Source organism: Dromiciops gliroides, chromosome 3 (assembly GCF_019393635.1).
Source record: "Dromiciops gliroides isolate mDroGli1 chromosome 3, mDroGli1.pri, whole genome shotgun sequence".
In the NCBI taxonomy this organism is placed as follows: domain Eukaryota; kingdom Metazoa; phylum Chordata; class Mammalia; order Microbiotheria; family Microbiotheriidae; genus Dromiciops; species Dromiciops gliroides.
In genome coordinates this window covers 549,597,537-549,617,960 of record NC_057863.1, presented here as the reverse complement: position 1 = coordinate 549,617,960, position 20,424 = coordinate 549,597,537, and the positions used below count along the sequence as shown (strand labels likewise).

General features: G+C 43.3%; 1 protein-coding gene across 1 annotated transcript in view; it reads right to left on the bottom strand.

Moving 5' to 3' along the window:
* Positions 1-20,424, bottom strand: part of MYO7A (myosin VIIA) — a 185,590-nt gene that overhangs the window by 109,075 nt on the left and 56,091 nt on the right. Inside the window, 10 exon segments of the mRNA XM_043994596.1 lie at positions 306-448; positions 5,096-5,215; positions 5,735-5,773; positions 5,775-5,809; positions 8,383-8,536; positions 9,420-9,533; positions 10,806-10,947; positions 13,386-13,511; positions 15,929-16,113; positions 17,973-17,990. Of these exon segments, the coding sequence (XP_043850531.1) occupies positions 306-448; positions 5,096-5,215; positions 5,735-5,773; positions 5,775-5,809; positions 8,383-8,536; positions 9,420-9,533; positions 10,806-10,947; positions 13,386-13,511; positions 15,929-16,113; positions 17,973-17,990 (1,076 nt within the window).

The following is a 20,424-nucleotide window of genomic DNA, read 5'->3' as shown; positions in this document are numbered from 1 at the left end:
TTTTAATTTATTTCTTTATTGGCCCCTTATCCTAATTGCAAACAAATGAACAACTTCTTGAGGGCTGGCCTTATGAACTGAAATCTGTAGACAGACAGTCGCACAGCAGGAGAATAGCAATTAGAAATGTGGGTGTGAAAGGGGCAACTTTGCAGACTCCTAATGATCAGTCCAAGTACAGAATTTAGATGCTGTTGATATTCTGTCTTGATCCTGAAATCTCACAGCTTGTGAACCTTGATTGCCCAACTACCCAAATAGACTTCAAGCCATTTTGAAGACAGGGACTGTGCTTCATACTGTACCTGTTTACAGTAAAGTTTTCAAAGCCAAAGATGTCCAAAAGACCAATTGATCTTCGTGTATTTTTGACTCCTTGGGTTGGAGGTCTATAAATTGCAGCATTGATCTTGTCCACAATCCACACAAAGAGCCTCCCGTAAATTCCCTGAAAAATAACCTGGATTTTAAAAAACTCTTGGGATCCTTGGGTCTTATATTTATACACATGCTACAGAGGCCTCATGTCTCGAGAAGAGAGTCTCACTATCTTCTTCCTTGGTCAGAACACAAAAGAGTAATAATAATGTAAAAAGGGTTGATCGGGGGAACCCTGAGCAAAGCGAGGAGATCTCCAGTCAATTTGATGACTGTACGGGGGAAGGTCCATTGTTAGTGTCTGATCAAATGGAAGAGGTCCCCCAATCAAGCTGATGGGACATAGGGAACTCATAGTAATTGGCTGAATCAGCCACTCCTAGTGACCTGTAAAAGTCAGCTGATGGTGTTTGTTGACCTTTCTCTTGTACCTTCTTCCAGAGTACGACAAAAGGGATAGGGAGTGGGGAATGTCTCACCTACTCATCTCCAAAAGCATCAATGGCAGCTTATAACACAATCACATGGCAGGAGACATGTGCTTGTACATGCCCTGAAAGAGGAATACTTACTTAAAAATTATTCTTATTGGACCCCAAACTTCAAGTAGTAGAGGTGGGATTTTGAAATCCCCAGGGAGGGTAAGCACTGAATCTAGCTACCATTCTGGTGGAGAAGAGAGATTTTCTTGGCAATGATGTCTCTGAGAACTGTCTCATGAGTAACGCCTCATGAGTGATTCCAAGTTCAAGAGCTCCTTAATTTGAGAGTTCAGGCACTGAACCTTTCAGAGTGATAATATTTCCTAATGCACCCCTGCTCCTTAGAGAAGGGGAGAGTCCACAAGGTTCCTACCCAATGGCCTACCTAGAGAGGGAAGCCATGAAGTTACTTGGACACTTCATGTCTGATGAGAAGGGGGTCTTTTGTATAGCAACTTCCAAAGTATCTTTCCCTTGCGGGGGGGTATATAAACCACAGGGTGGTATTATGAGTCCTGGAAAGAGTGTGTAGAACTCTGTAGGAAAGAGAGATGAGGTGGGGGGCAGCTAGGTGGGGCAGTGGATAAAGCACCAGCCCTGGATTCAGGAGGACCTGAGTTCAAATTCGGCCTCAGATACTTGACACTTACTAACTGTGTGACCCTGGGCAAGTCACTTAACCCTCATTGTCCTGAAAAAAAGAAAAAATAAAGGAAAGAGATACCAGAATGATGGAGGATGGCCCCAGTAGCAATCTCAAGTTAGTTCACTTCCAGTGGGAAGGAGAAGGTGGGAGAGGGGGGATGCTGATGGACTGTTTGAATACTTTGTGTTTCTATATCTGTTCATGGGCAAATGTGAATCCTTCTGTCTCCCTTTTCTTTAGGGGTGAAATAAAGGTTGTCTTATCCTCAATAAACATATTGTATGCTGTCCATGTAGGGCCTGACCACACATATTTGGGACACCCTAGAACATGCTGAAATGAAGCTTTATTTTGGAAATCTTTCTAGATTAGTTCAGGTGAGCCAAATGAGCCAAAGGAAGAGAACTTGACCCCTAGGGGTCAAAGACTCAAGTCCCCAAGATATGGGACCTGTTCCATGTGAACTCAGATACTTTGGAGAGGCAGCATGAAAATCTCTCATTTCTAATAGAATGCTATATTCAGTGCTTACCCTGCCTAGGAACTTCAAAATCCCACCACCTCTACACAAGGATTTGGAGTTTAGTAATGATGTCCCTGAACTCCCCTTTCAGGTCATTTATAAGCACATGTCTTCTCCTGCCAAGTGTTTTTGCTGTAAGTTACTATTGCTGTTCCTGGTGGTGGGTAGGAGAGACATTCCCCACTCATTAACCCCCTTGCAGTACTCCAGAAAAAGACACACAAAAAAGGTCAAAAAGCAATTAGGTTACAGTATTTAATAATAGTAACAATAGCAACAATTCACACATATCATCATGCTTTACATGTTTAAGGTTTGCAAAGTGCTTTACATTTACTGTCTCATCTGAACCTAACAATAACCCCGGAGAGTAAGTTCTACTATTATCTTAATCTTACAAATAAAGAAACTGAGGCACAGATCAGTTAAGTGACTTTCCCAGAGTCACACAGTTTCCAAGTGTCTATGGTGGGATTTGAACCTAAGTCTCCCTGACTTCAACTCAAGCGTTCTATTTATTTGCCATGCTGCCTGTTTGTTTAGTCTTGTTTTGTTTTGCATTCAATTCCAGGCACCACATTTTTTAAAAAATCTATTCTATTGATGCTTCTGTTTTGTAGAACACAATTATTCACTGATACATCCACATCGAACTCTCCTCTCTAACAAAGAAAAACAATTCAGAAAAACAGTGGTTGTTGGTCAGTCATTCAGTCGTGTCCTACTCTTTGTGACCCCCACGGACCATAGCACACCAGGTCCTTCTGTCCTCCGCTGTCTCCCTAAGTCTGTCTAAGCTCATGTCTGTTGCTTCCATGACACTATCTTACCTTTTCATCCTCTGCCACCCCCTTTTCCTTTTCCCTTCAATCTTTCCCCCAAATCAGGGTCTTTTCCAATGAGTCCTGTCTTATCATTATGTAGGCAAAGTATTTAAAGCTTCAGCTTTAGACACAAAACAGTGACAGAGAACACATACAACATTCCACTCCCATCGTCTCTCCCCTAACTACTGAGAGGAGAGATGTGGATTTCATTATCCATTCTGGTTGCTGCAGTTCGTCTAAGTGGGGCTTCCTTCAGTGTTGTTTTCATTTACTTTCACTGAATAGACTATTCTCCTGGCTCTGCTTGTTATAATTTGTTACAGTACTCTAGTATTCTATTACTTTCATGCACCACAATTGCTTCTGCTATCCCCTTAACGGATGGATACCCACTTTGCGTCCAACTTTTTGCTACCTAAAAGGTAGAAACTGCATTTTAGAAGGGGCCTTAACACAAAAGGGGCCTAAGTTCCCCATTCCCACCCAATGACTCAGTGTGGCATGAACATGACCCTGGCTTCTCAAAGGCCATTAGAGTAAAGCACAAAGTGTCCTAGAACTAGGGACAATAAAGGGAAGTTATGGGAAGGCAGATTTCAATTTTGGTAGGAACTTCCTAAGCATCTGAGCTGTCCCACAATGGAATGACGGACTTTCAAGTCATGAATTTCATATCACAGATAGTGTTCAAGGAGACCACTTTGGAAGGATGTTATAAAGGAAATTCCTGTTCAGGTAGGGAATGTACTAGGTGACCTCTGTTATCCTTTCCTACTCTGAGATTCTCTGAATTATATATTCCCTTTGCCAACCTTGACTCCTCAAGGTCACTGAAATATTCCCCTCTGGGCAGTGTAAAATAGAAGAGGACTGAGAGCAGTGTGTGCTGGAGCCAGATCAAACCAGCTAACAAAAGGCAACTGTTAAATTTTCAGTCTGAACATTTCTGTGTGTGTGTGTGTGTGTGTGTGTGTGTGAGGCAATTGGGGTTAAGTGACTTGCCCAGGGTCACACAGCTAGTATTAAGTGTCTGAGGCCGGATTTGAACTCAGGTCCTTCTGAATCCAGGGCTGGTGCTCTATCCACTGCGCCACCTAGCTGCCCCCAGTCTGAACATTTTCACCTTGAACATCAACAGATGCTACAATTCAGGGCTTGATTTTTTTGTTTTTATTAATTGTCAGTGATGGAGAAATATTAATAATGCAGATTAAACCTAAAAGTGTATCCAGAGCACATTTTTATTTTCCCAGAGAGCCAGTTGTTAAACATTTACTGGCACACTGCTGATGGAGAGCCTTTGGAGTTATGAGTAGTCTATTTGAAGAAGCAACAAAAGGAATTTATTTCTCTCTGGTGGTCTAATGCTAGATCATGAGATACAGGGAGCTAATTGGGACCCACTGAAAGTTATTGAGTGGTGAGTGGCAAAGGAGGAAAGTTGATATGACAAGACATGCTTTAGGAAAAGCGCTAAGTGACTTGCCCAGGGTCATACAGTTTGTAAGTGTGAGGGGTAGAATCTGAACCCAGTTCTTCCTGATTCCATGTCCAATATTCTGTCTCCTTTGTCACTTATATAGACAATTATTCAGATAAGAGTTTGCTCCCTGACTCTTCTTCAGAATCACAAAATTAAAAGACACCTTAAAAGGAAAAGAAATAAAAGGGATTCATTGAAACAGCTATGTTAAGTATAGAGAGGAGAAAAGAAGGAAGGATGAAAGGGAACCCTGACAAGCTGGACAGCTTTGAAAGTTACGTATTGAATTCCTATACTAGAAAGAAAACATAAGGTTATATTTAATAGAAATTTGTGGGGGCAGCTAGGTGGCGCAGTGGATAGAGCACTGGCCCTGGAGTCAGGAGGACCTGAGTTCAAATCTGGCCTCAGACACTTGACATTTACTAGTTGTGTGACCTTCGGCAAGTCACTTAACCCCAATTGCCTCACAAAAAAAACCCAAAAAACAAAAAACAAAAAGAGATTTGTGACTTCATGTACAATCTTTTCCAGGTCTATATTATGTATAGAAATATTCACTTTATTTGGTGTTTGTTAAGCTTAGAATATTATTTTAGGGAACTCAGCAATCATTTAGTTCATTTCACAACTCAACAGAAATTCTTTTCTTAGCAACATCCTGATGAATAAAAATGAAAGACAATTCCTGGCAAGTCTCCACATGTGTGAGACTCATTGACCTAGTCTCCCTGCCCCCTCCTTTGGAAACCTTACCTTGACAAAAGCATCTCTGACATCCAGAGCTTGCTCCTTGCTTAGTGGGGTAGAGACAGTTTCCCCTCTTGTGATGATGGTTCGGCTGGTAAGGCAATTCATCAGATCTGGAGGATGAACCTGGAAGCATGATGGAAAAAAACTCACAGGGGCAGCTAGGTGGCACAGTGGATAGAGCACCAGCCCTGGATTCAGGAGGACCTGAGTTCAAATCTCACCTCAAACACTTGACACACTTACTAGCTGTGTGACTCTAGGCAAGTCACTTAACCCCAATTGCCTCACACACAAAAAAAATAGTTTAAAAAACCCCTCACAAACACAGATTCTTAGATCTGGAGGGGACTTCATTGGTCACCTAACCTAATGCATACTTGAAAAGGAACAAGAATAACATCATCGTCGTCGTAGTAATAATAGTATTTATTTAAGGTTTACAAAATGTTTTGCATAAAATTGGGGCTGTACTCGTTTCAAAGATTTCTGACTTGCTTGTTGGTTGCTGCTTTCACTAACCTAAAGTAGCCCCCATCCTTCTCTCTTCCTTTCTTCCCTCCCTGCTGCCAGATCCCTCCCCCCCCCAAATTAACAGAAATGCTCCCCCCCCACTCCATGAGGAACATCAACTTCTGGACTTACCTCAAGAAGAGATGCAGTTGTGGCTAAGGAGGAGAGAAGAGACCTCACAAGCATCCAGGTTTTCAAATGTTCTGGCTGCAGAGGGAACAAAGGCAGGAAGTCAGACAGTTCCACGAGGATGAGGAAAGCACCACTGGAGATCTCCCCCGTTGCCCAGAAACAGATTCCCTCCATGTCTCTTTGCCTATCAAAATCCTCTTCTTCATCAGGTCGCACCTGATGAAATGATCTTAGGATCATAAATTGTGCATTTTGGAAGGGACTTGAGAAGCCTTTGGGTCCAACTCTCTCATTTGGTGAAGTGACTTGTCCAAGGTCACACAGGTAGTAAGTATCAGATCTGAGGTTTGAGTTCAGGTCCTCTGACTCCAGAGTCATTGTAGTACACGCTCCAAATTCTCCTAGAGTGATTTCCCTGGGTTCTCCTTTGTCCTGACCACTTTCTACCTTGTATCCTACTTATTTGTGTGTACCTACCCCCCACCAAAGAGATTTTAAGCACTGAGGTGGCACTGAGGTGGTACTGTGGACATAACATTAGGCTTGGATTCAAGCAAACTTGAATTTGAATCCTCCCTTAAATACTCACCAGAGACCTTAGAAGTAACCTAGCCCAAAGTTTCTTAAATTGTGAGCCGCATAACTGAATGTGGGGGTCACTACAGCCTTGGTTCTCAACACACAACACATGCACTTTGCACAGTGTATACCATCATGGAGTCATATAAAAAAATTTTGCCCAAAAGGGGTCCTGAATGCAAAAGGTTTAAGAAGCCCTGATCTAGCCCACCTCTCTCGTTTTAAGATGAGCCAGTCAAGGCCTAGATAGGTCAGGTGACCTGCCCAAAGTAAAGGAGATGACAGACTTGGGATTCAAACCCAAATCCTTTGACATTTAATCTAGCAGTCTTTTCCCTATATGCCATCCCTTCAGTGCCATCCCTCATCACCTCTGCTCCTTGCAATGCCTAGTTTCCTTCTAGACTTAGCTCAAATTTCACTTACTGCAGAAGGTCTTTCCTACCCCCCACCAGTAACTCATGCCTTCCACTCCAATGTTACCTCGTACCTACTTCATATCTGTTTTTGTACATGTACACACTGAGTCTCCCCTGTTAGAATGTAAGCGCCCTGAGGTCTGGGACTGTATCCCTAATGCCTAACACAATGTCCAGTACATAACAGGTGCGTGATGAGCTGATTTTGTATTTGTAGCACCTAGCACCATACCTTGCAAATAGTAGTCTCTTAAAAATGGAAAAACTGTGCTTACCCTTTGATCCAGCAATACCACTGCTAGGTTTATATCCCAAAGACATTCCCCCCAAAAGAGAAAAAGACCTATTTATACAAAAATATTTATAGCAGCTCTTTTTGTGGTGGCTAAGAATTGGTAATCAAAGGAATGCCCATCCATTGGGGAATGGCTAAACAAGCTGAGGCATATTATGGTGATGAAATATTATTGTGCTATAAGAAATGACAAGCAGGATGACTTCAGAAAGTCCTGGAAAGACACATATGAACTAACGTATAGTGAAGAGAGCAGAAAGAGGAGAACATTGTGCACAGACAACAATATTGTTCGATGAAGAACTATGAATGACTTAACTATTCTCAGCAATACAATGATCCAAGACAATCCCAAAGGACTATGGATGAAACATACTATGCACCTCCAGAGAAAGAACTGATATTGATGAAACACAGACTGAAGCAGGCTATTTTTCACTTTTTTCCATTTTTTCTTTTATTCAAGTTTTCTTGTACAAAATTACTAATGTGGGAATGTTGTACATAATCGTACATATAACCCATATCTCATTGCTTACCACCTCAGAGAGTGGAGAGGAGAGAGAGGGAAGGAGGGATAAAAATTAGAACTCAAAACTATAAATAAAATGTTTATTACTTTAAAAAATGTTTTTTAAAATGGGAGAAAGACAGTGATGAAGCAGGTTTCCTTTCCCAGGATTGAGTGTATGCTATATAAGCCTTATGCAGCCTTTTGAAACCTCTCCTGAAAAAGGACCTTGGGACAAAGGCTTCTGGCCTCTGACAAGCCCTGAGGTCTGACTCCTGTCCGGAGAAAAATGAGAGCCAAGCACTGCATCTTGTGAATTGCCCAAATGAATCCTATCTCCCAGAAGTATTTGCATTTTCGAGGATAGGATTCCTTCAAAGAAACAAAGCTTCAAGCGTTATATTTTAGTTTCTGTGACCATAAGGTGAAGAAGATGGGGGGTGGGAAGGGGAGGGATGGGCAGGTGATTTTCATATCTCACTCTGAGGCTACAGTCCTTTTCAGGGCACCTTTGGTGGCGAATAATAATCACAGAATTATGTTAGAAATGGAAGGGACCATAGGACATAGAATGTCAGAGGTGGGAGAAAAAACACAACTGAGAACATAAAATGTAAATATAAGAAGAGTTTGTTAGAATATACACTACCAGAGCTGGAAAGGGGAAATTAATTAAACACAGAATTTTAGAGCCAAGAAAGACCCTGGAGAGTATTTCATTATATCCCCTCATTTTACAGATGAGGAGAATGAGACCCAGAGAAAGCAAGTGACTTGCCCAAGGTCACACAGCAAGTCAGTGGCATAGTTTCCAGTCTAAAACCCAGATTCTCCTGTCCTTTACCTTCATACTTGAGATTGCCCATGTGCAAAATAGAAGCCAGGAGCTTGGAGATTTCCCAGTTCTCTGTGTCAGTGAACATTAGCACTTTCATGGCAGAGCGGATATTGGCATATTCCTTGCTGTCATCTCGGCCATCACAGGTGGTGCAGTTGCCCTGCGGACACACGGACTAGTGTGAGGCTAGGGCTGGGAAGATCCAGTTGCTAGCAAAAGGATGCCACAGCCTAAATGTTGGGTGTCTCTCTGTCATGATGACTCATGTCAAAGTTATCAGGCCATTTGCTACAGGCTCAGCCCTGCCAACTCCCATTTCTAACCTCTAAATATTTTTCCTTTCTCACAGATTAGACAGAGTAATAACCACTGATCTTAAGGTACTATAACAATCCCTTCTGGTTAATAACATGTTTTTAATAATAGCTAATATTTCTATCGTACTCTAAAGTTTGGAAAGTGCTTTATAAATTTTTATTTTTAATTTTTTATTCATATCAAATATATTTTGTATATGAGAAAACTGGGGTAGACAGAGGTTAAGTGACTTTCCCATGGTCACACAGCTAGTAAGTGTCTGAGGCTGGATTTGAACTCAGTTCTGCCTGACTCTAGGCCTAGTTCTCTATCCACTGTGCCACCTAGCTGTCTAGGACCTCAGCTTACTCACCACTAAAATAAGGAGATGGGACTAGGCACTTGGGTGGCACAGTAAATAAAGTAGCCTTGGTAACAGAAAGACCTGAGTTAAAATTCTGCCCCACACATTTAGTGGCTATGTAACCCTAAGCAACTCACTTTCTTCATCTGTAATATGGGGCTAATAATCGCACTTAGTTCTCATGGGGTTATTGTGCTGATCACATATATAAAGGACTTTGAAAACTTTTGAGTGTTATATAAATATCTGCCATCATCATCATCACTTATGTCCTGACTCAAACTGACCCACTTCCATTCCCAAAGGAGCTATTTCCCTAGGAGCTGGGAGATATTCCTGGTGCCTGATAGAGGGGCCCTGGCTGCCCATCTACAGCTCTTACCATGGCCAGATAGTTGTAGTCGGTGGCTTGGCCCAGGCCCAATTTCTTCTTCTGGTCTACAGTCATACCCTCAAGCATACAGTAGAAAACATGGTAATTCCGCTCATCTGGAGCCTGGAGAAGGAGGAGAAGATGAGAGAGAAAGGAGGAATGATAGAGGAAAAGACAGGAAGGGAGAGACAGAAAGGGTGATGGAGTGGGAGACAAGGAGAGAGGAGACAATTAGGGACTGAAACAAAGGTTAGCAGGTTTGGGGTGGGGGCTTGCTAAACTCTGGTCAGAGTGAGAAAGAGGTCTGGTCTTGTGCTTAAAAAGTCCTCATTCTCTTTTCCCCCTCCATGCCCACTGCCAGAGAAGGCTGGAGGGACGATGGATAGCCTGCTTGGGTGATGAAGATAGAAGGAACAACATCAGAGACCCCCAAAGGAAGAAAAGCTAGCCTCCGAATGGCCTAGTAACATCACTGAATCCTAGACTAATTAGGCTGATGGGAGATGCAGATAGCAATCCCTGAAGAAACGTTGTCTACCTGCTGGACACAGCCATCCCCATGCCTCCCTTATTGCCTGCTGCTGTGATCAGAGCCGGCAGCCTGAGTCTTTGGACAAGGGGGTTCTTCACATACTGAGTTAGTAACAGGGCTGGAACTAGAGACCAGCTCTACCTGTTTATCCCAGCTCCATGTTCCTTCCCCTGAACCACCGAACCAAAAGCTATAAAGCCCCTACTGTGCAGGACTGGCCCCAGGACAGATCCTAGGATTTACAGCTAGAAGGCATGCTGAATGGAAACCAGTTTCAATTTCCTGATTTTTTAGAGAAGAAACTGGGGTCCAGAGAGACCCATCCAAAGTCCAACCAGTAGTGAGCAGCAGAGTATCCCTAGTGCTAAGCACAGTACCTGGCACATAGTAGGCATTTATTGGTTATATATAAGTATAAATACTTAATGTAGGGCAGCAAGTTAACTGAGGGAGATAGCTTTGGGTGAGTCTTTAAGCTCCCTGCTTCTTTAAGGCCCAGCAGGCAAGGACTTAGTCAAGTAGCATTTATTAAGTGCCTACTATGTGCCACAAGGCACTGTGCTAAGTATTGGGAATATAAAGTAAAAAAACAGTCACTGTTCTCAAAGAGATCCCAGGGGAGACAATCTGCAAACAACTCTGCACCTGCAAGCTATATGTAGGCTAAATTAAAATAATGAACAGAAGGAAGATCCTAAAATTAAAGAGGATTGGTAAAAGCTTCTTGTAAAAGATGGGCTTTTAGTGGAGACTTGAAGGAAGGCTGACTCACAGGACGGGTCACCCTGGGGGTCCCTGACTCCACTGATGGGACCCCAAAATGGCCAGCCTGGCCCGACAATGCATCCTAAGCCTGGTCCCACCTGTCTGCAGACACGAGACTTCTCCAAGAGGTACTGCTCAATCTTGGCCCCCTCGATGGCTCCTCTCTTGTTAAAGTGGATATCAATATACTTCCCAAATCGGCTGGAGTTGTCATTGCGGATAGTCTTTGCGTTGCCAAAGCTGCAGAGAGATCCCCAAAGACCCACCCGCCCCAGACATACAACTGAGGCCAATGCTGCCTTTGAAAGGACCTTTTTCCAGGCTAGCCTCAACCATGGGGTCCCTGACCATTAATTTCACTTAGATTTCCAGTCCTAGGAGGTAGCACCCCTCCTATATGCAATAAATAGACACACACCCCTGCCCATCCCTGGACTGAGTCCACATCCTTGGTAATAAGCCCTCATCTGTAACTCTGAGTCTTTATCTCTAAATGTTATCCTCTATCTCTCTGATTTAGCTAGAAGCATTTTTTCCCAAGGCAATCAGGGTTAAGTGACTTGCCCTGGGTCACACAGCTAGTGATTGTCAAGTGTCTGAGGTTAGATTAGAACTCAGGTCCTCCTGACTCCAGGGCTGGTGCTCTTACCCACTGTGCCACTTAGCTGCCCCTAGAAGCACTTTAAACTATCTCTAGACCCTGAATTAGAGCTCAGAAGATGCCCCACTCTTGCACATGTGTTTGTCTAAACCCTTCAGATTCACAGTCAGGTTGGACTATTATCCCCATCCTCTTCTCTACAATCCAGCAGTGTCTGCCTCACTCTTAGTTACTTCCAGGGTGTTGGGAGGAAGGTGGTTTCTACACTCTAGAAAGGTCTTGCTCCACTTAGTGACTCCTTTCTTATTAAAGAGGATGTTGATGCACTTCCCAATAATGGGATTAGGGGCATAAGAGAACAGAGAAAGAGGCATGAGAATTCTGAGGAGGGAGAGATCACTTCTGCACGGTGGGAACCAGAGAAGGCTTCCCAGAGGAAGGAATGTTGCAAATGGGTCGTTAAGGATAGGTAGGAACTAGACATGCAGAAATGGAAAGGGTTGGGGAGAACACTTCAGAACAAAATAAGTAAAGGCACCAAGACAAAGAAGTATGAGGAGTGTTCAGGAAAGGTGACTAACCCAATGTGGCTGCAGTAAAGGGTTGTACATAGGAGAACCATGGGGAAAAGTTGGAAAGGGACAGACTAGGGAGAGCCTTGAAGGCCAAGCTTAAACATTCAGCTGTGGAGAAAGGGAATTATAGAAGTAGGAGAGGGATAGTATGAGAATGGCCTTTTGGGAAAGGACATGTGAACAGGAGCAGTTGGATGCAGAGAGCTAGAAGGCAGAGACTCACAGGGAGGTTAGCTATGGTGGTAGCCTTGGGAATGGTAGATGAATCCAAACATATAAGGTCATTCTCCACTCATCAATCTGGCCTTCCTCTCTCTTTCATCCTCACCTTCAAGGTGGTCCCTTTGCCTAAATGTTTGCTCTTCTATCTCTGCCTGCTGAGATCTTTCCAGGCCCAGCTCACGTGTCCTTTCCACCAGGAAGCTTTCTATGATTCCCCCGTACCTCTTTGAGCTCTTGAATGTGAGCTATTATTTCCACAGCCCAGCCTTTTCTTTTTGCTTGTACTAGCCTCTCCAAAGTCTACCTGTCCTTCAAGGTGTACCCACTCCTACAGCAAGACTTCTTGGACCATCCCCACCAGACTAAGCCCCTGTTCTCAACACTGAGTCTATCTTCCCCTCCCTTCCCCTCCCCTTCCCTCCCCTTCCTTCCCCTTGTCTTCCCTTCCCTTGTCTTCTCTCTCTCTCTCTCTCTCTCTCTCTCTCTCTCTCTCTCTCTCTCTCTCTCTCTCTCTCTCTCTCTCTCTCTCTCTCTCTCTCTCCTGCAGGGCTGAAGAGCCCATACAACACAGCATTTATTTACACCATTTTATAATCTTCACTGGTTGTTTCCTGTGGGTTGTTTCCTGTTGGCTTCTTGACTTAACAATAAGGGACTGTGTCTTCACCTTCTCTGGTCATGCACAGCGCGTAAAACAGGGGTGGACAAAAAGTGTGTGCTCCACAAATACTCACTGATTGGATGTCTTAAAGATTTGATCAAAATCTAGTTACCAGGTGGCCTCTGCCCTCAGTTCACTCATTTTCATTGTTAGAACTGGAAGAGACTTTAGCAATCACTGAGTTTCTTTTTATAGAAATAGACATTATTACCCAGAAATAGGAGGTGACTAACTTAACATCACACAGCTAGTGAGCAGAAGGAGGTTACAAGGCCAGTCCTCTGACCATTGGTGAGTTTTCTTTCTACTCTGTAACAATGCTCCTCAGGACTTCAGTCTCCAAAAATGACTTCCTTTTGCCCATCCCTTGCTAAGTGCCAGAGGACAATGTGCTGGTAATAGAGGGGGTGGGGGACTGGAAATCAATGTTGATGTGAAAAATCACAGGACCTCCCAAACATCCCCTGAGGGTAACCTTGGCTTCCTGATTCCTCTAGATGTTGCTGTTAGATCACATCTTCTCATTGCCCTTGACTCACAAACTCTTAGGCCACTCTTAGACCCTTCCTTCCCCCCACACCCAATCTGTCCTCTCTCACAGAGATCCCTAAAGCCCAGCCTACCTTCCAGGATGGGATTAGCTTCCAGCACTTGCTGCTCAATCCAGGAATGCTGCCCACTGATGGCTGCCAGGAACTGAAGGATCAGCTTGGTGCTCTCAGTCTTCCCAGCCCCAGATTCGCCACTAGTCAGTAAGGAATGAAATAGATGTGAGCTAGTGTTCATGCAACCCTAGACTCTCAGCATCACAAAGCCAAAAGCTAAGGGCCGTGAAATCTTTGAATGATAGGATCATCCTTCTAGAATCTTAGAATTGTGGCATGATAATACTCCTAGGATGCTAGGCTCACAGTCAACAAATAATTAGAATCACATTTATCATGTCTTAGAAGCAAACATTCATATGCATAGACTCGTAAAATGCCAGACCCACACTAGCATGTTATGCTAGTGCTACCTTCTTAGAATTCTAAAATCAATTCTAGGATCTTAGAATTATAGTTACAGGTTCTTCTAATTATACAGTAAGAGTGGGCATAGAATTGCAGGATCCTGGAATCCTAGTCAGAGAATTTAGAAGTACAAAATCATAGTGATAGAAGCTTATAATCATACTATTAGAACAGTCGAGTTATCAAGTATTGGGAATCCCAACATCACAGACATAAAATCCAGAAATGATAGAGTCATAGCAATGGAATCTTGCAGTCACAGAATAATAAAATTCTAGAATTTTAGTTATAAGATAGTTTTGTTTTGTTTGTTTTTTGGTAGGGCAATGAGGGTTAAGTGACTTGCCCAGGGTCACACAGCTAGTAAGTGTCAAGTGTCTGAGGTAAGATTTGAACTCAGGTCCTCCTGAATCCAGGGCCGGTGTTTTATCCACTGTACCACCCAACTGCCCCCTGTAAGATAGTTCACACATAGTCATTGAATCATGAAATTATAATTATAGAATCCTAGAATATTCAGATCACAGAATTATAGATCCAGGAGTCAGAATCACAGAAGAAGAGTTATACAATTCTATAACTATAGTATCATGGTAAAAAAAATCATAGACTCAAAATTATTCAATTTTAAAAGAATAGACTAGAATCATAGGTTCAAAGAATTCCCAAATCTTACAATGACAGAATTATATTTCTAAAATATAGGCTCCTGGTTGTGAGAATCTTAGAAACCTAGAAGTATAGATAGAATCAAAGGATCTGAGAGTCATAGAATTGGAGAAGCCCAGAAGGAGAGAATTCTAGAATTAGTCATAGAATCTTAGAATTCTAGTTACATGGTATCCCAGAACAAAATCTCTCTAACCCCTGCCTTAGGGCCCCACACTACTGACTGGGGAATAGTTTTCCCCATCTAGCCCAACACTGACTCAATCTTCTACACTGCTGAAGATCAGGGATGGACATTTCCTGATGGGAGCTACCTTGCCTTTATCTGATCTCCTATTACTGTTGTATACCTCTAATTCTTCTATTACTCTAGTAGCATAGTTATTATTTGTTTTCCTGTCTTATGATCATTACTAGATTATAAGCTGCTTGAGGACAGGAACTTTATCTCTGATTGAAGCAAAAAGCTTGGCAAATCATAGATACTTAATAAATGAGCAGCTAGGTGGCACAGTGAATGGAGCCTGGAGTCAGGAAGACTCATCTTCATGAGTTCAAATATAGCCTCAGACATTTCCTAGTTGTGTGACCCTGGGCAAGTCACTTAAACCTGTTTGCCTCAGTTTTCTCATCTGTAAAAGGAGATGGATGGGGGCAGCTAGGTGGAGCAGTGGATAGAGCACTGGCCCTAGATTCAGGAGTACCTGAGTTCAAATCTGGCCTAAGACACTTGACACTTACTAGCTATGTGACCCTGGGCAAGTCACTTAACCCTCATTGCCCTGCAAAAAAGAAACAAAAACAAAAGGAGATAGAGAAGGAAATGGCAAACCACTCCAGTTTGCCAAGAAAAACCCCCAAAGGGGTCGTGAAGCAGTGGATAGAGCACTGGCCCTGGATTCAGGAGTACCTGAGTTCAAATCCAGTCTCAGACACTTGAGACTTACTAGCTGTGTAACTCTGAGCAAGTCACTTAACCCTCATTGCCCCAAAAGAAAAAAAAGAGAGTTGATTATTAAATTTTTGTCGTGAGCATTTATACCTCAGAAATGGGAAAATGCTACAAATCAGGGCTTGATTTATTCTTTTGTTTATTGTTTAGACTTAAGAAAGTGATAGAGAATATGTTAATTATACAGATTAAACTTAATATAATGTTGAGTATATTTTTCTTTTAGAGAGCTGGTTGTTAAATATTTACCAACATACTCCTCGGTAATAGTCAAGTTTCTTTCCCTCTCTTCTTCCTTCCCTGTTTTCCTTCTTTGTAAAATGAAGGGATTGAACTACTTGATCTCTAAGATCTCTTTAGACTCTACAATTTATGTTCTAAGGCTCTGATTCAGTTCCAAAGTTCTAAGTTCTAGAATTCCTCCCTACTGAAATTCTACATTCTATGCCCCAAGGCCCCATCCAGCTCTAACATTCTATAGTTCTATGACTGTGCTTGCTTCCTTTCTTTCCTTCGCCTCAGGCCCACCTGATAATGCAGCATTGGTCTCGGCTGTTCCGTTTCATGTTGAAGTAGCAATTATCAGCAATGGCGAAGATGTGCGGTGGCATCTCTCCAATCTTTTTGTTGGTGTATTGGCGTATCTGTTCCGGTGAATAGATGGGGAGGAGCTGGTAGGGGTTCACAGCCACCAAGATGGACCCAGTATATGTCTGAGGAGAGATAAACACAGTGCCCATGGGCAGGACATTGGACTGTTGGGGGTAGACAGAAGGGAAGAGAAACCTGGGGTGGGTGTGGCACTGCTTTTTTCTGGCAGGGAGAGAAGGAGTGCTAGGTCCTGAACACACTGCCCCATTGCCTCATCCCCTGCTTGGGGAGGTCATCTTGACCTCCCAGCTCAGTTCTCTTGACCTGACTCCTTACACTGCAAGGACTTTGTCCGTTTCTCAGGACTACATTTTAGGAAGGCTATAGACAAGCTAAGGCACATCCATGGGAGAGAAATCAGGCTGGTGAGAGACCTGGAGACAAGGCCATGTGAGACATACAAGGGCTTTTTGGCCCGGAGAAGAAAAGACTCAAGGGGGCCACGGTATCTCTCTTCAAATAATAAGGAGCAGACGTCTGTGATTCTTAAAGGCAGAAACAGTACTAATGGAAGGGCGGGTTTGGGGCATGAGAGAAGAACATGCTCATAGCCAAAGGGGTCCAGCAGTGGAGCTGGCCACCCCATCCCCCACCTCTACTTGCCTACCAAGTATCCTAGTGTTCTTATAGGGGATCTTACTTTGTACAATCTCGATAGGTTCTCTATTCAATTTGCCTGAGTTAGTCCTCTCCGGAGCATCTTTTCCTGGAGCTCAGGAAAGGCTGCGTACAAAGAGTCATTTGTAAATGGATTGTACGGGAGCAAGGGGAGAGGTGAAAGGCAAGCGGATGGCTCCCTGGTCTGTATGGTCGGGCACTAGAACTCCATAGCTGCTCTCATCCTGTAGGATATCCTACATCTTCTCACAAGCATCCTAGGCATTCTCCCTCTCCTTCTCCACCAGATAATGGTGCCTTCAGCTACCTGACATGCATAGCCCCATGCCCCTTACATAGCCAACAGTCGATCAATAAGCATTTATTAAGCACTTGCTGTGTGCCAGGTACCATGCTAAGTGCTTTCGTTCTTTAGGATGAAAGGTCCAAACTGGATGGACATTGCTGAGGAAAGGCAGTCCTAGTTCAACAGGGAGAAATTTAGAATAGGGATCTCCTAAATAGCAAGTTCTAATCCTGGCTCTTCCCCTGACTCACTATGTGACCTTGGGTAAGTCATCTCCCTTTTCTGAACCTATTTCTATCTCTGAAAATGTGAGGGTTAAACTCAACCTCCAGATTCCTTTCTACTTTTCACATCTTATATTTCAATGACTCCTTCAAACTCTGACTTTAAAATAGTCTATTGGCAGGAATACAGGACTTCAAGCCATAGTTGTCCAGATTCTTGAAGTTCTCTGTCCTTAACAGAGAATGCTTCCTTGTCAGGTTTGTGACCTATTTCCTAAACTCAATATCTGTTTCCTCCTTCTGGACAGGTGGTTCATATTATAGTCACAGTACATTTACAAAGAAGACTTGCGTTTTTGAAGCCCATCCCTGACATTTCTATGTCATTCACTGTTCAAACCTTCAATTTCTCATTTGTCAAATGGGGAGAATGGTTCTAATTGAACCAATCTACCTCACAAAGTAGCCATATGAAAAATGCTATTTCCATCCTTAAGTGATATAGAATTGGGTGATGTTATTATCACTTCTATATCTTCTCTTCCCACATGCTTCCCACATGCAGAGGTAAAGGAGATGCATTCAGCCAAGGTTAGTAAAGTCTTCCCATGAGAACAAAGAAAGTGTGAGGAAGGAGAGTGTCATGGAGGGGTCAGTGGAGAGCCAAGACTAAAGGCATAAAGCATTGGAATGAAGAGAACAGTGAGGTGCACAGAACCAAGCCACAGGTGACCGCTCTGATGAGAAGCGGGTGAAAATGATTCAAGAAGAAGACCATTGGGTACATACTCACCCGCCCTCCACAATTAGTCTTAAGTGTGAAAGGAAATCAAAGAAACAAGGAGAAATTATTAGAGAATAAATTGGCCTATTTTCCCAAAGGACCCCACAAAGATTTCCGTTTCCACAATTCTGTCTATATTTATCATGTAATATTGTGTATTCTAGTTGTCTGCATTGGTATCTTGCATTTCTACTTGACTGAAACTCCTCAATGGTAGGGATAGTGTCTTGTATTTCCTTCCTTTCATGCTGGAAAGTTCCAATTTCCTAGCTTCCCTTGTGTATAACTTCAGAAAACCAATCACCTGTGCTGGACAAGAACCCAGCCCTCTTTATAAATGGGTGAGCATCAGGGGCAGCTAGATGCGCAGTGGATAGAGCACTGGCCTTGGAGTCAGGAGTACCTGAGTTCAAATCCGGCCTCAGACACTTAACACTTATTAGCTGTGTGACCCTGGGCAAGTCACTTAACCCCAATTGCCTCACTAAAAAAAAATTAATAATAAATAAATAGGTGAGCATCCCTGCCCCAACAGCAGCTCTCTGGCAGGATGTGAAGATGGCACCAGGAGACCCAGCCATGGCTCAGCCCAGTGTTGCACCAAGACCTGGCACCAACCTGGCAAGACTCTCCTGAGTTCCCTCTTTTAATCTTCCTACCTTGGCCTTAAGTCCATCCTGTCTGAGGCTCCTGGGTTGGGTTTCTCTGCTACCCTTTTCCTGTACATTGGGGTTATTCCCCTTTTTTGTGTAATATGGGCTGCTTTAGCAGTCTGGTATAACCTTTGGGCCCCTTTGTTAGAGTCACGTTTTTAAATATATAAAATAAAACACATAGAATTCCAAAGGAAACCAATTCTATAGAAAAATGATGGAATTAAAAAAAAAGAAATAGTGGACCCCAGGTTAAGAAGCCCTCACCTATGGCTATGAAGGGGTCATTTCAGCAGATGGGCCTTACCCTGCTTCTCATTCCTCCTTCCCCTCAGTGCCTACTTGACTGTCTCCAGTTAATCCACAGCAGACTAAACGAACAATCCAAGTTCTTTCAACAATGACTAGCTTGTGTAATTCTTCTGGGAAGTCCTTTTAATCCTAATCAATCAACAAGCATTTATTAAGGAGAGTTCTGGGGTCCTCAGGTCTTAACCCTTGTTCTAAGAGAACTGCTAGCAGGCCTCAAGTAAATTTTAAAAGGAGTTCTTAGCTGAGGAATAGTCAAAGGCTGAGATATGTCAGAGATAGGGGTCCACCTCTGGGAGACAATAAGAGTAATAATAGCTAGAATTTAGGCAACACTTGAAGGCTTACAAGACACTTTACATAGATTCTTTTTTGTTGTTGTTTTTGGTTTTTGGTTTTTGGCGGGGCAATGAGGGTTAAGTGACTTGCCCAGGGTGACACAGCTAGTAAGTATCAAGTGTCTGAGGTCGAATTTGAACTTAGGTCCTCCTGAATCCAGAGCCAGTGCTCTATCCACTGCACCACCTAGCTGCCCCATATAATCTTACTAGAACCTCACAACAACCCTGTGAAGCAGGTGCCATTATTATGAATCTCATTTTACAGCTGAGGAAACTCACATAGCAAGTATCTAAGATAGGATTTGGACTCAGGTCTTCCCGACTCTAGTTGAAGTGCTCTTTCTACTGCTTCATCTAGCTGCCACAGGCCCCGTTTATACTAACCCCTCACTATTTCACTAATGTGGAGGCCTATTATGTGATGAGCAGGGGGGTGGGGGTTGAATATAGAACTATTCCTCCAAAAGATAATATCCAGTTTTCCTTTTAAAATGCTTCTTGCCATCCTTCCCATGCCACCAGTGAAGAGAAGTGGGCTACAGCCTTGAACCCACCACCCAAGAAGCATTGCTTGGATTGGCACCCTTGCTGAAATGTAGGATTTGCCTCCTGTCCCAGGCTCACTTTATACTGTTCAGTTTCACCTTGCAGGGCCTGTCTGCATAGTTCTGGGTCCCTTTATGAGTTTGGGCCTATGTGCCCGATTGTGTTTGGTTATCTCTAATTGTCCTATAGTTTTCTGTAGCTGTTGCCAGATTGTTGAGGGGTATAGCATCCTATGTTGATTGGGGGCTGAGGTTTGGATCTAGTTTTGTTTTTTCCATCCAACCTGCTATATTTACCCTGACCCTCCTCTCCAGCCTCCCACATTTGGAAACTTCTAAAGCTAGAACCTTCCAAGCTAGAAATTCTCAGTTTTCCATCTGCTTGGCACCTCCCTCTCTGCCTGTGACCCCAGAAGTCAGAAGCCAATCAGGTGAACCTGAGCAAGGCTGGGGGCCCCTCTGTAAAAGAGGTCATTATGTGTGGGGTGAAATTGTACCCAGGGGATCCAAGCATAAGAACATTCCATGTCCTGAGAGCAGCCTCTCTCAGCACCAGTTTGGACTTCTCTCTCCTTGTTATGTTCCCCCTGGGGTCTGAAGACCATGATGCCTG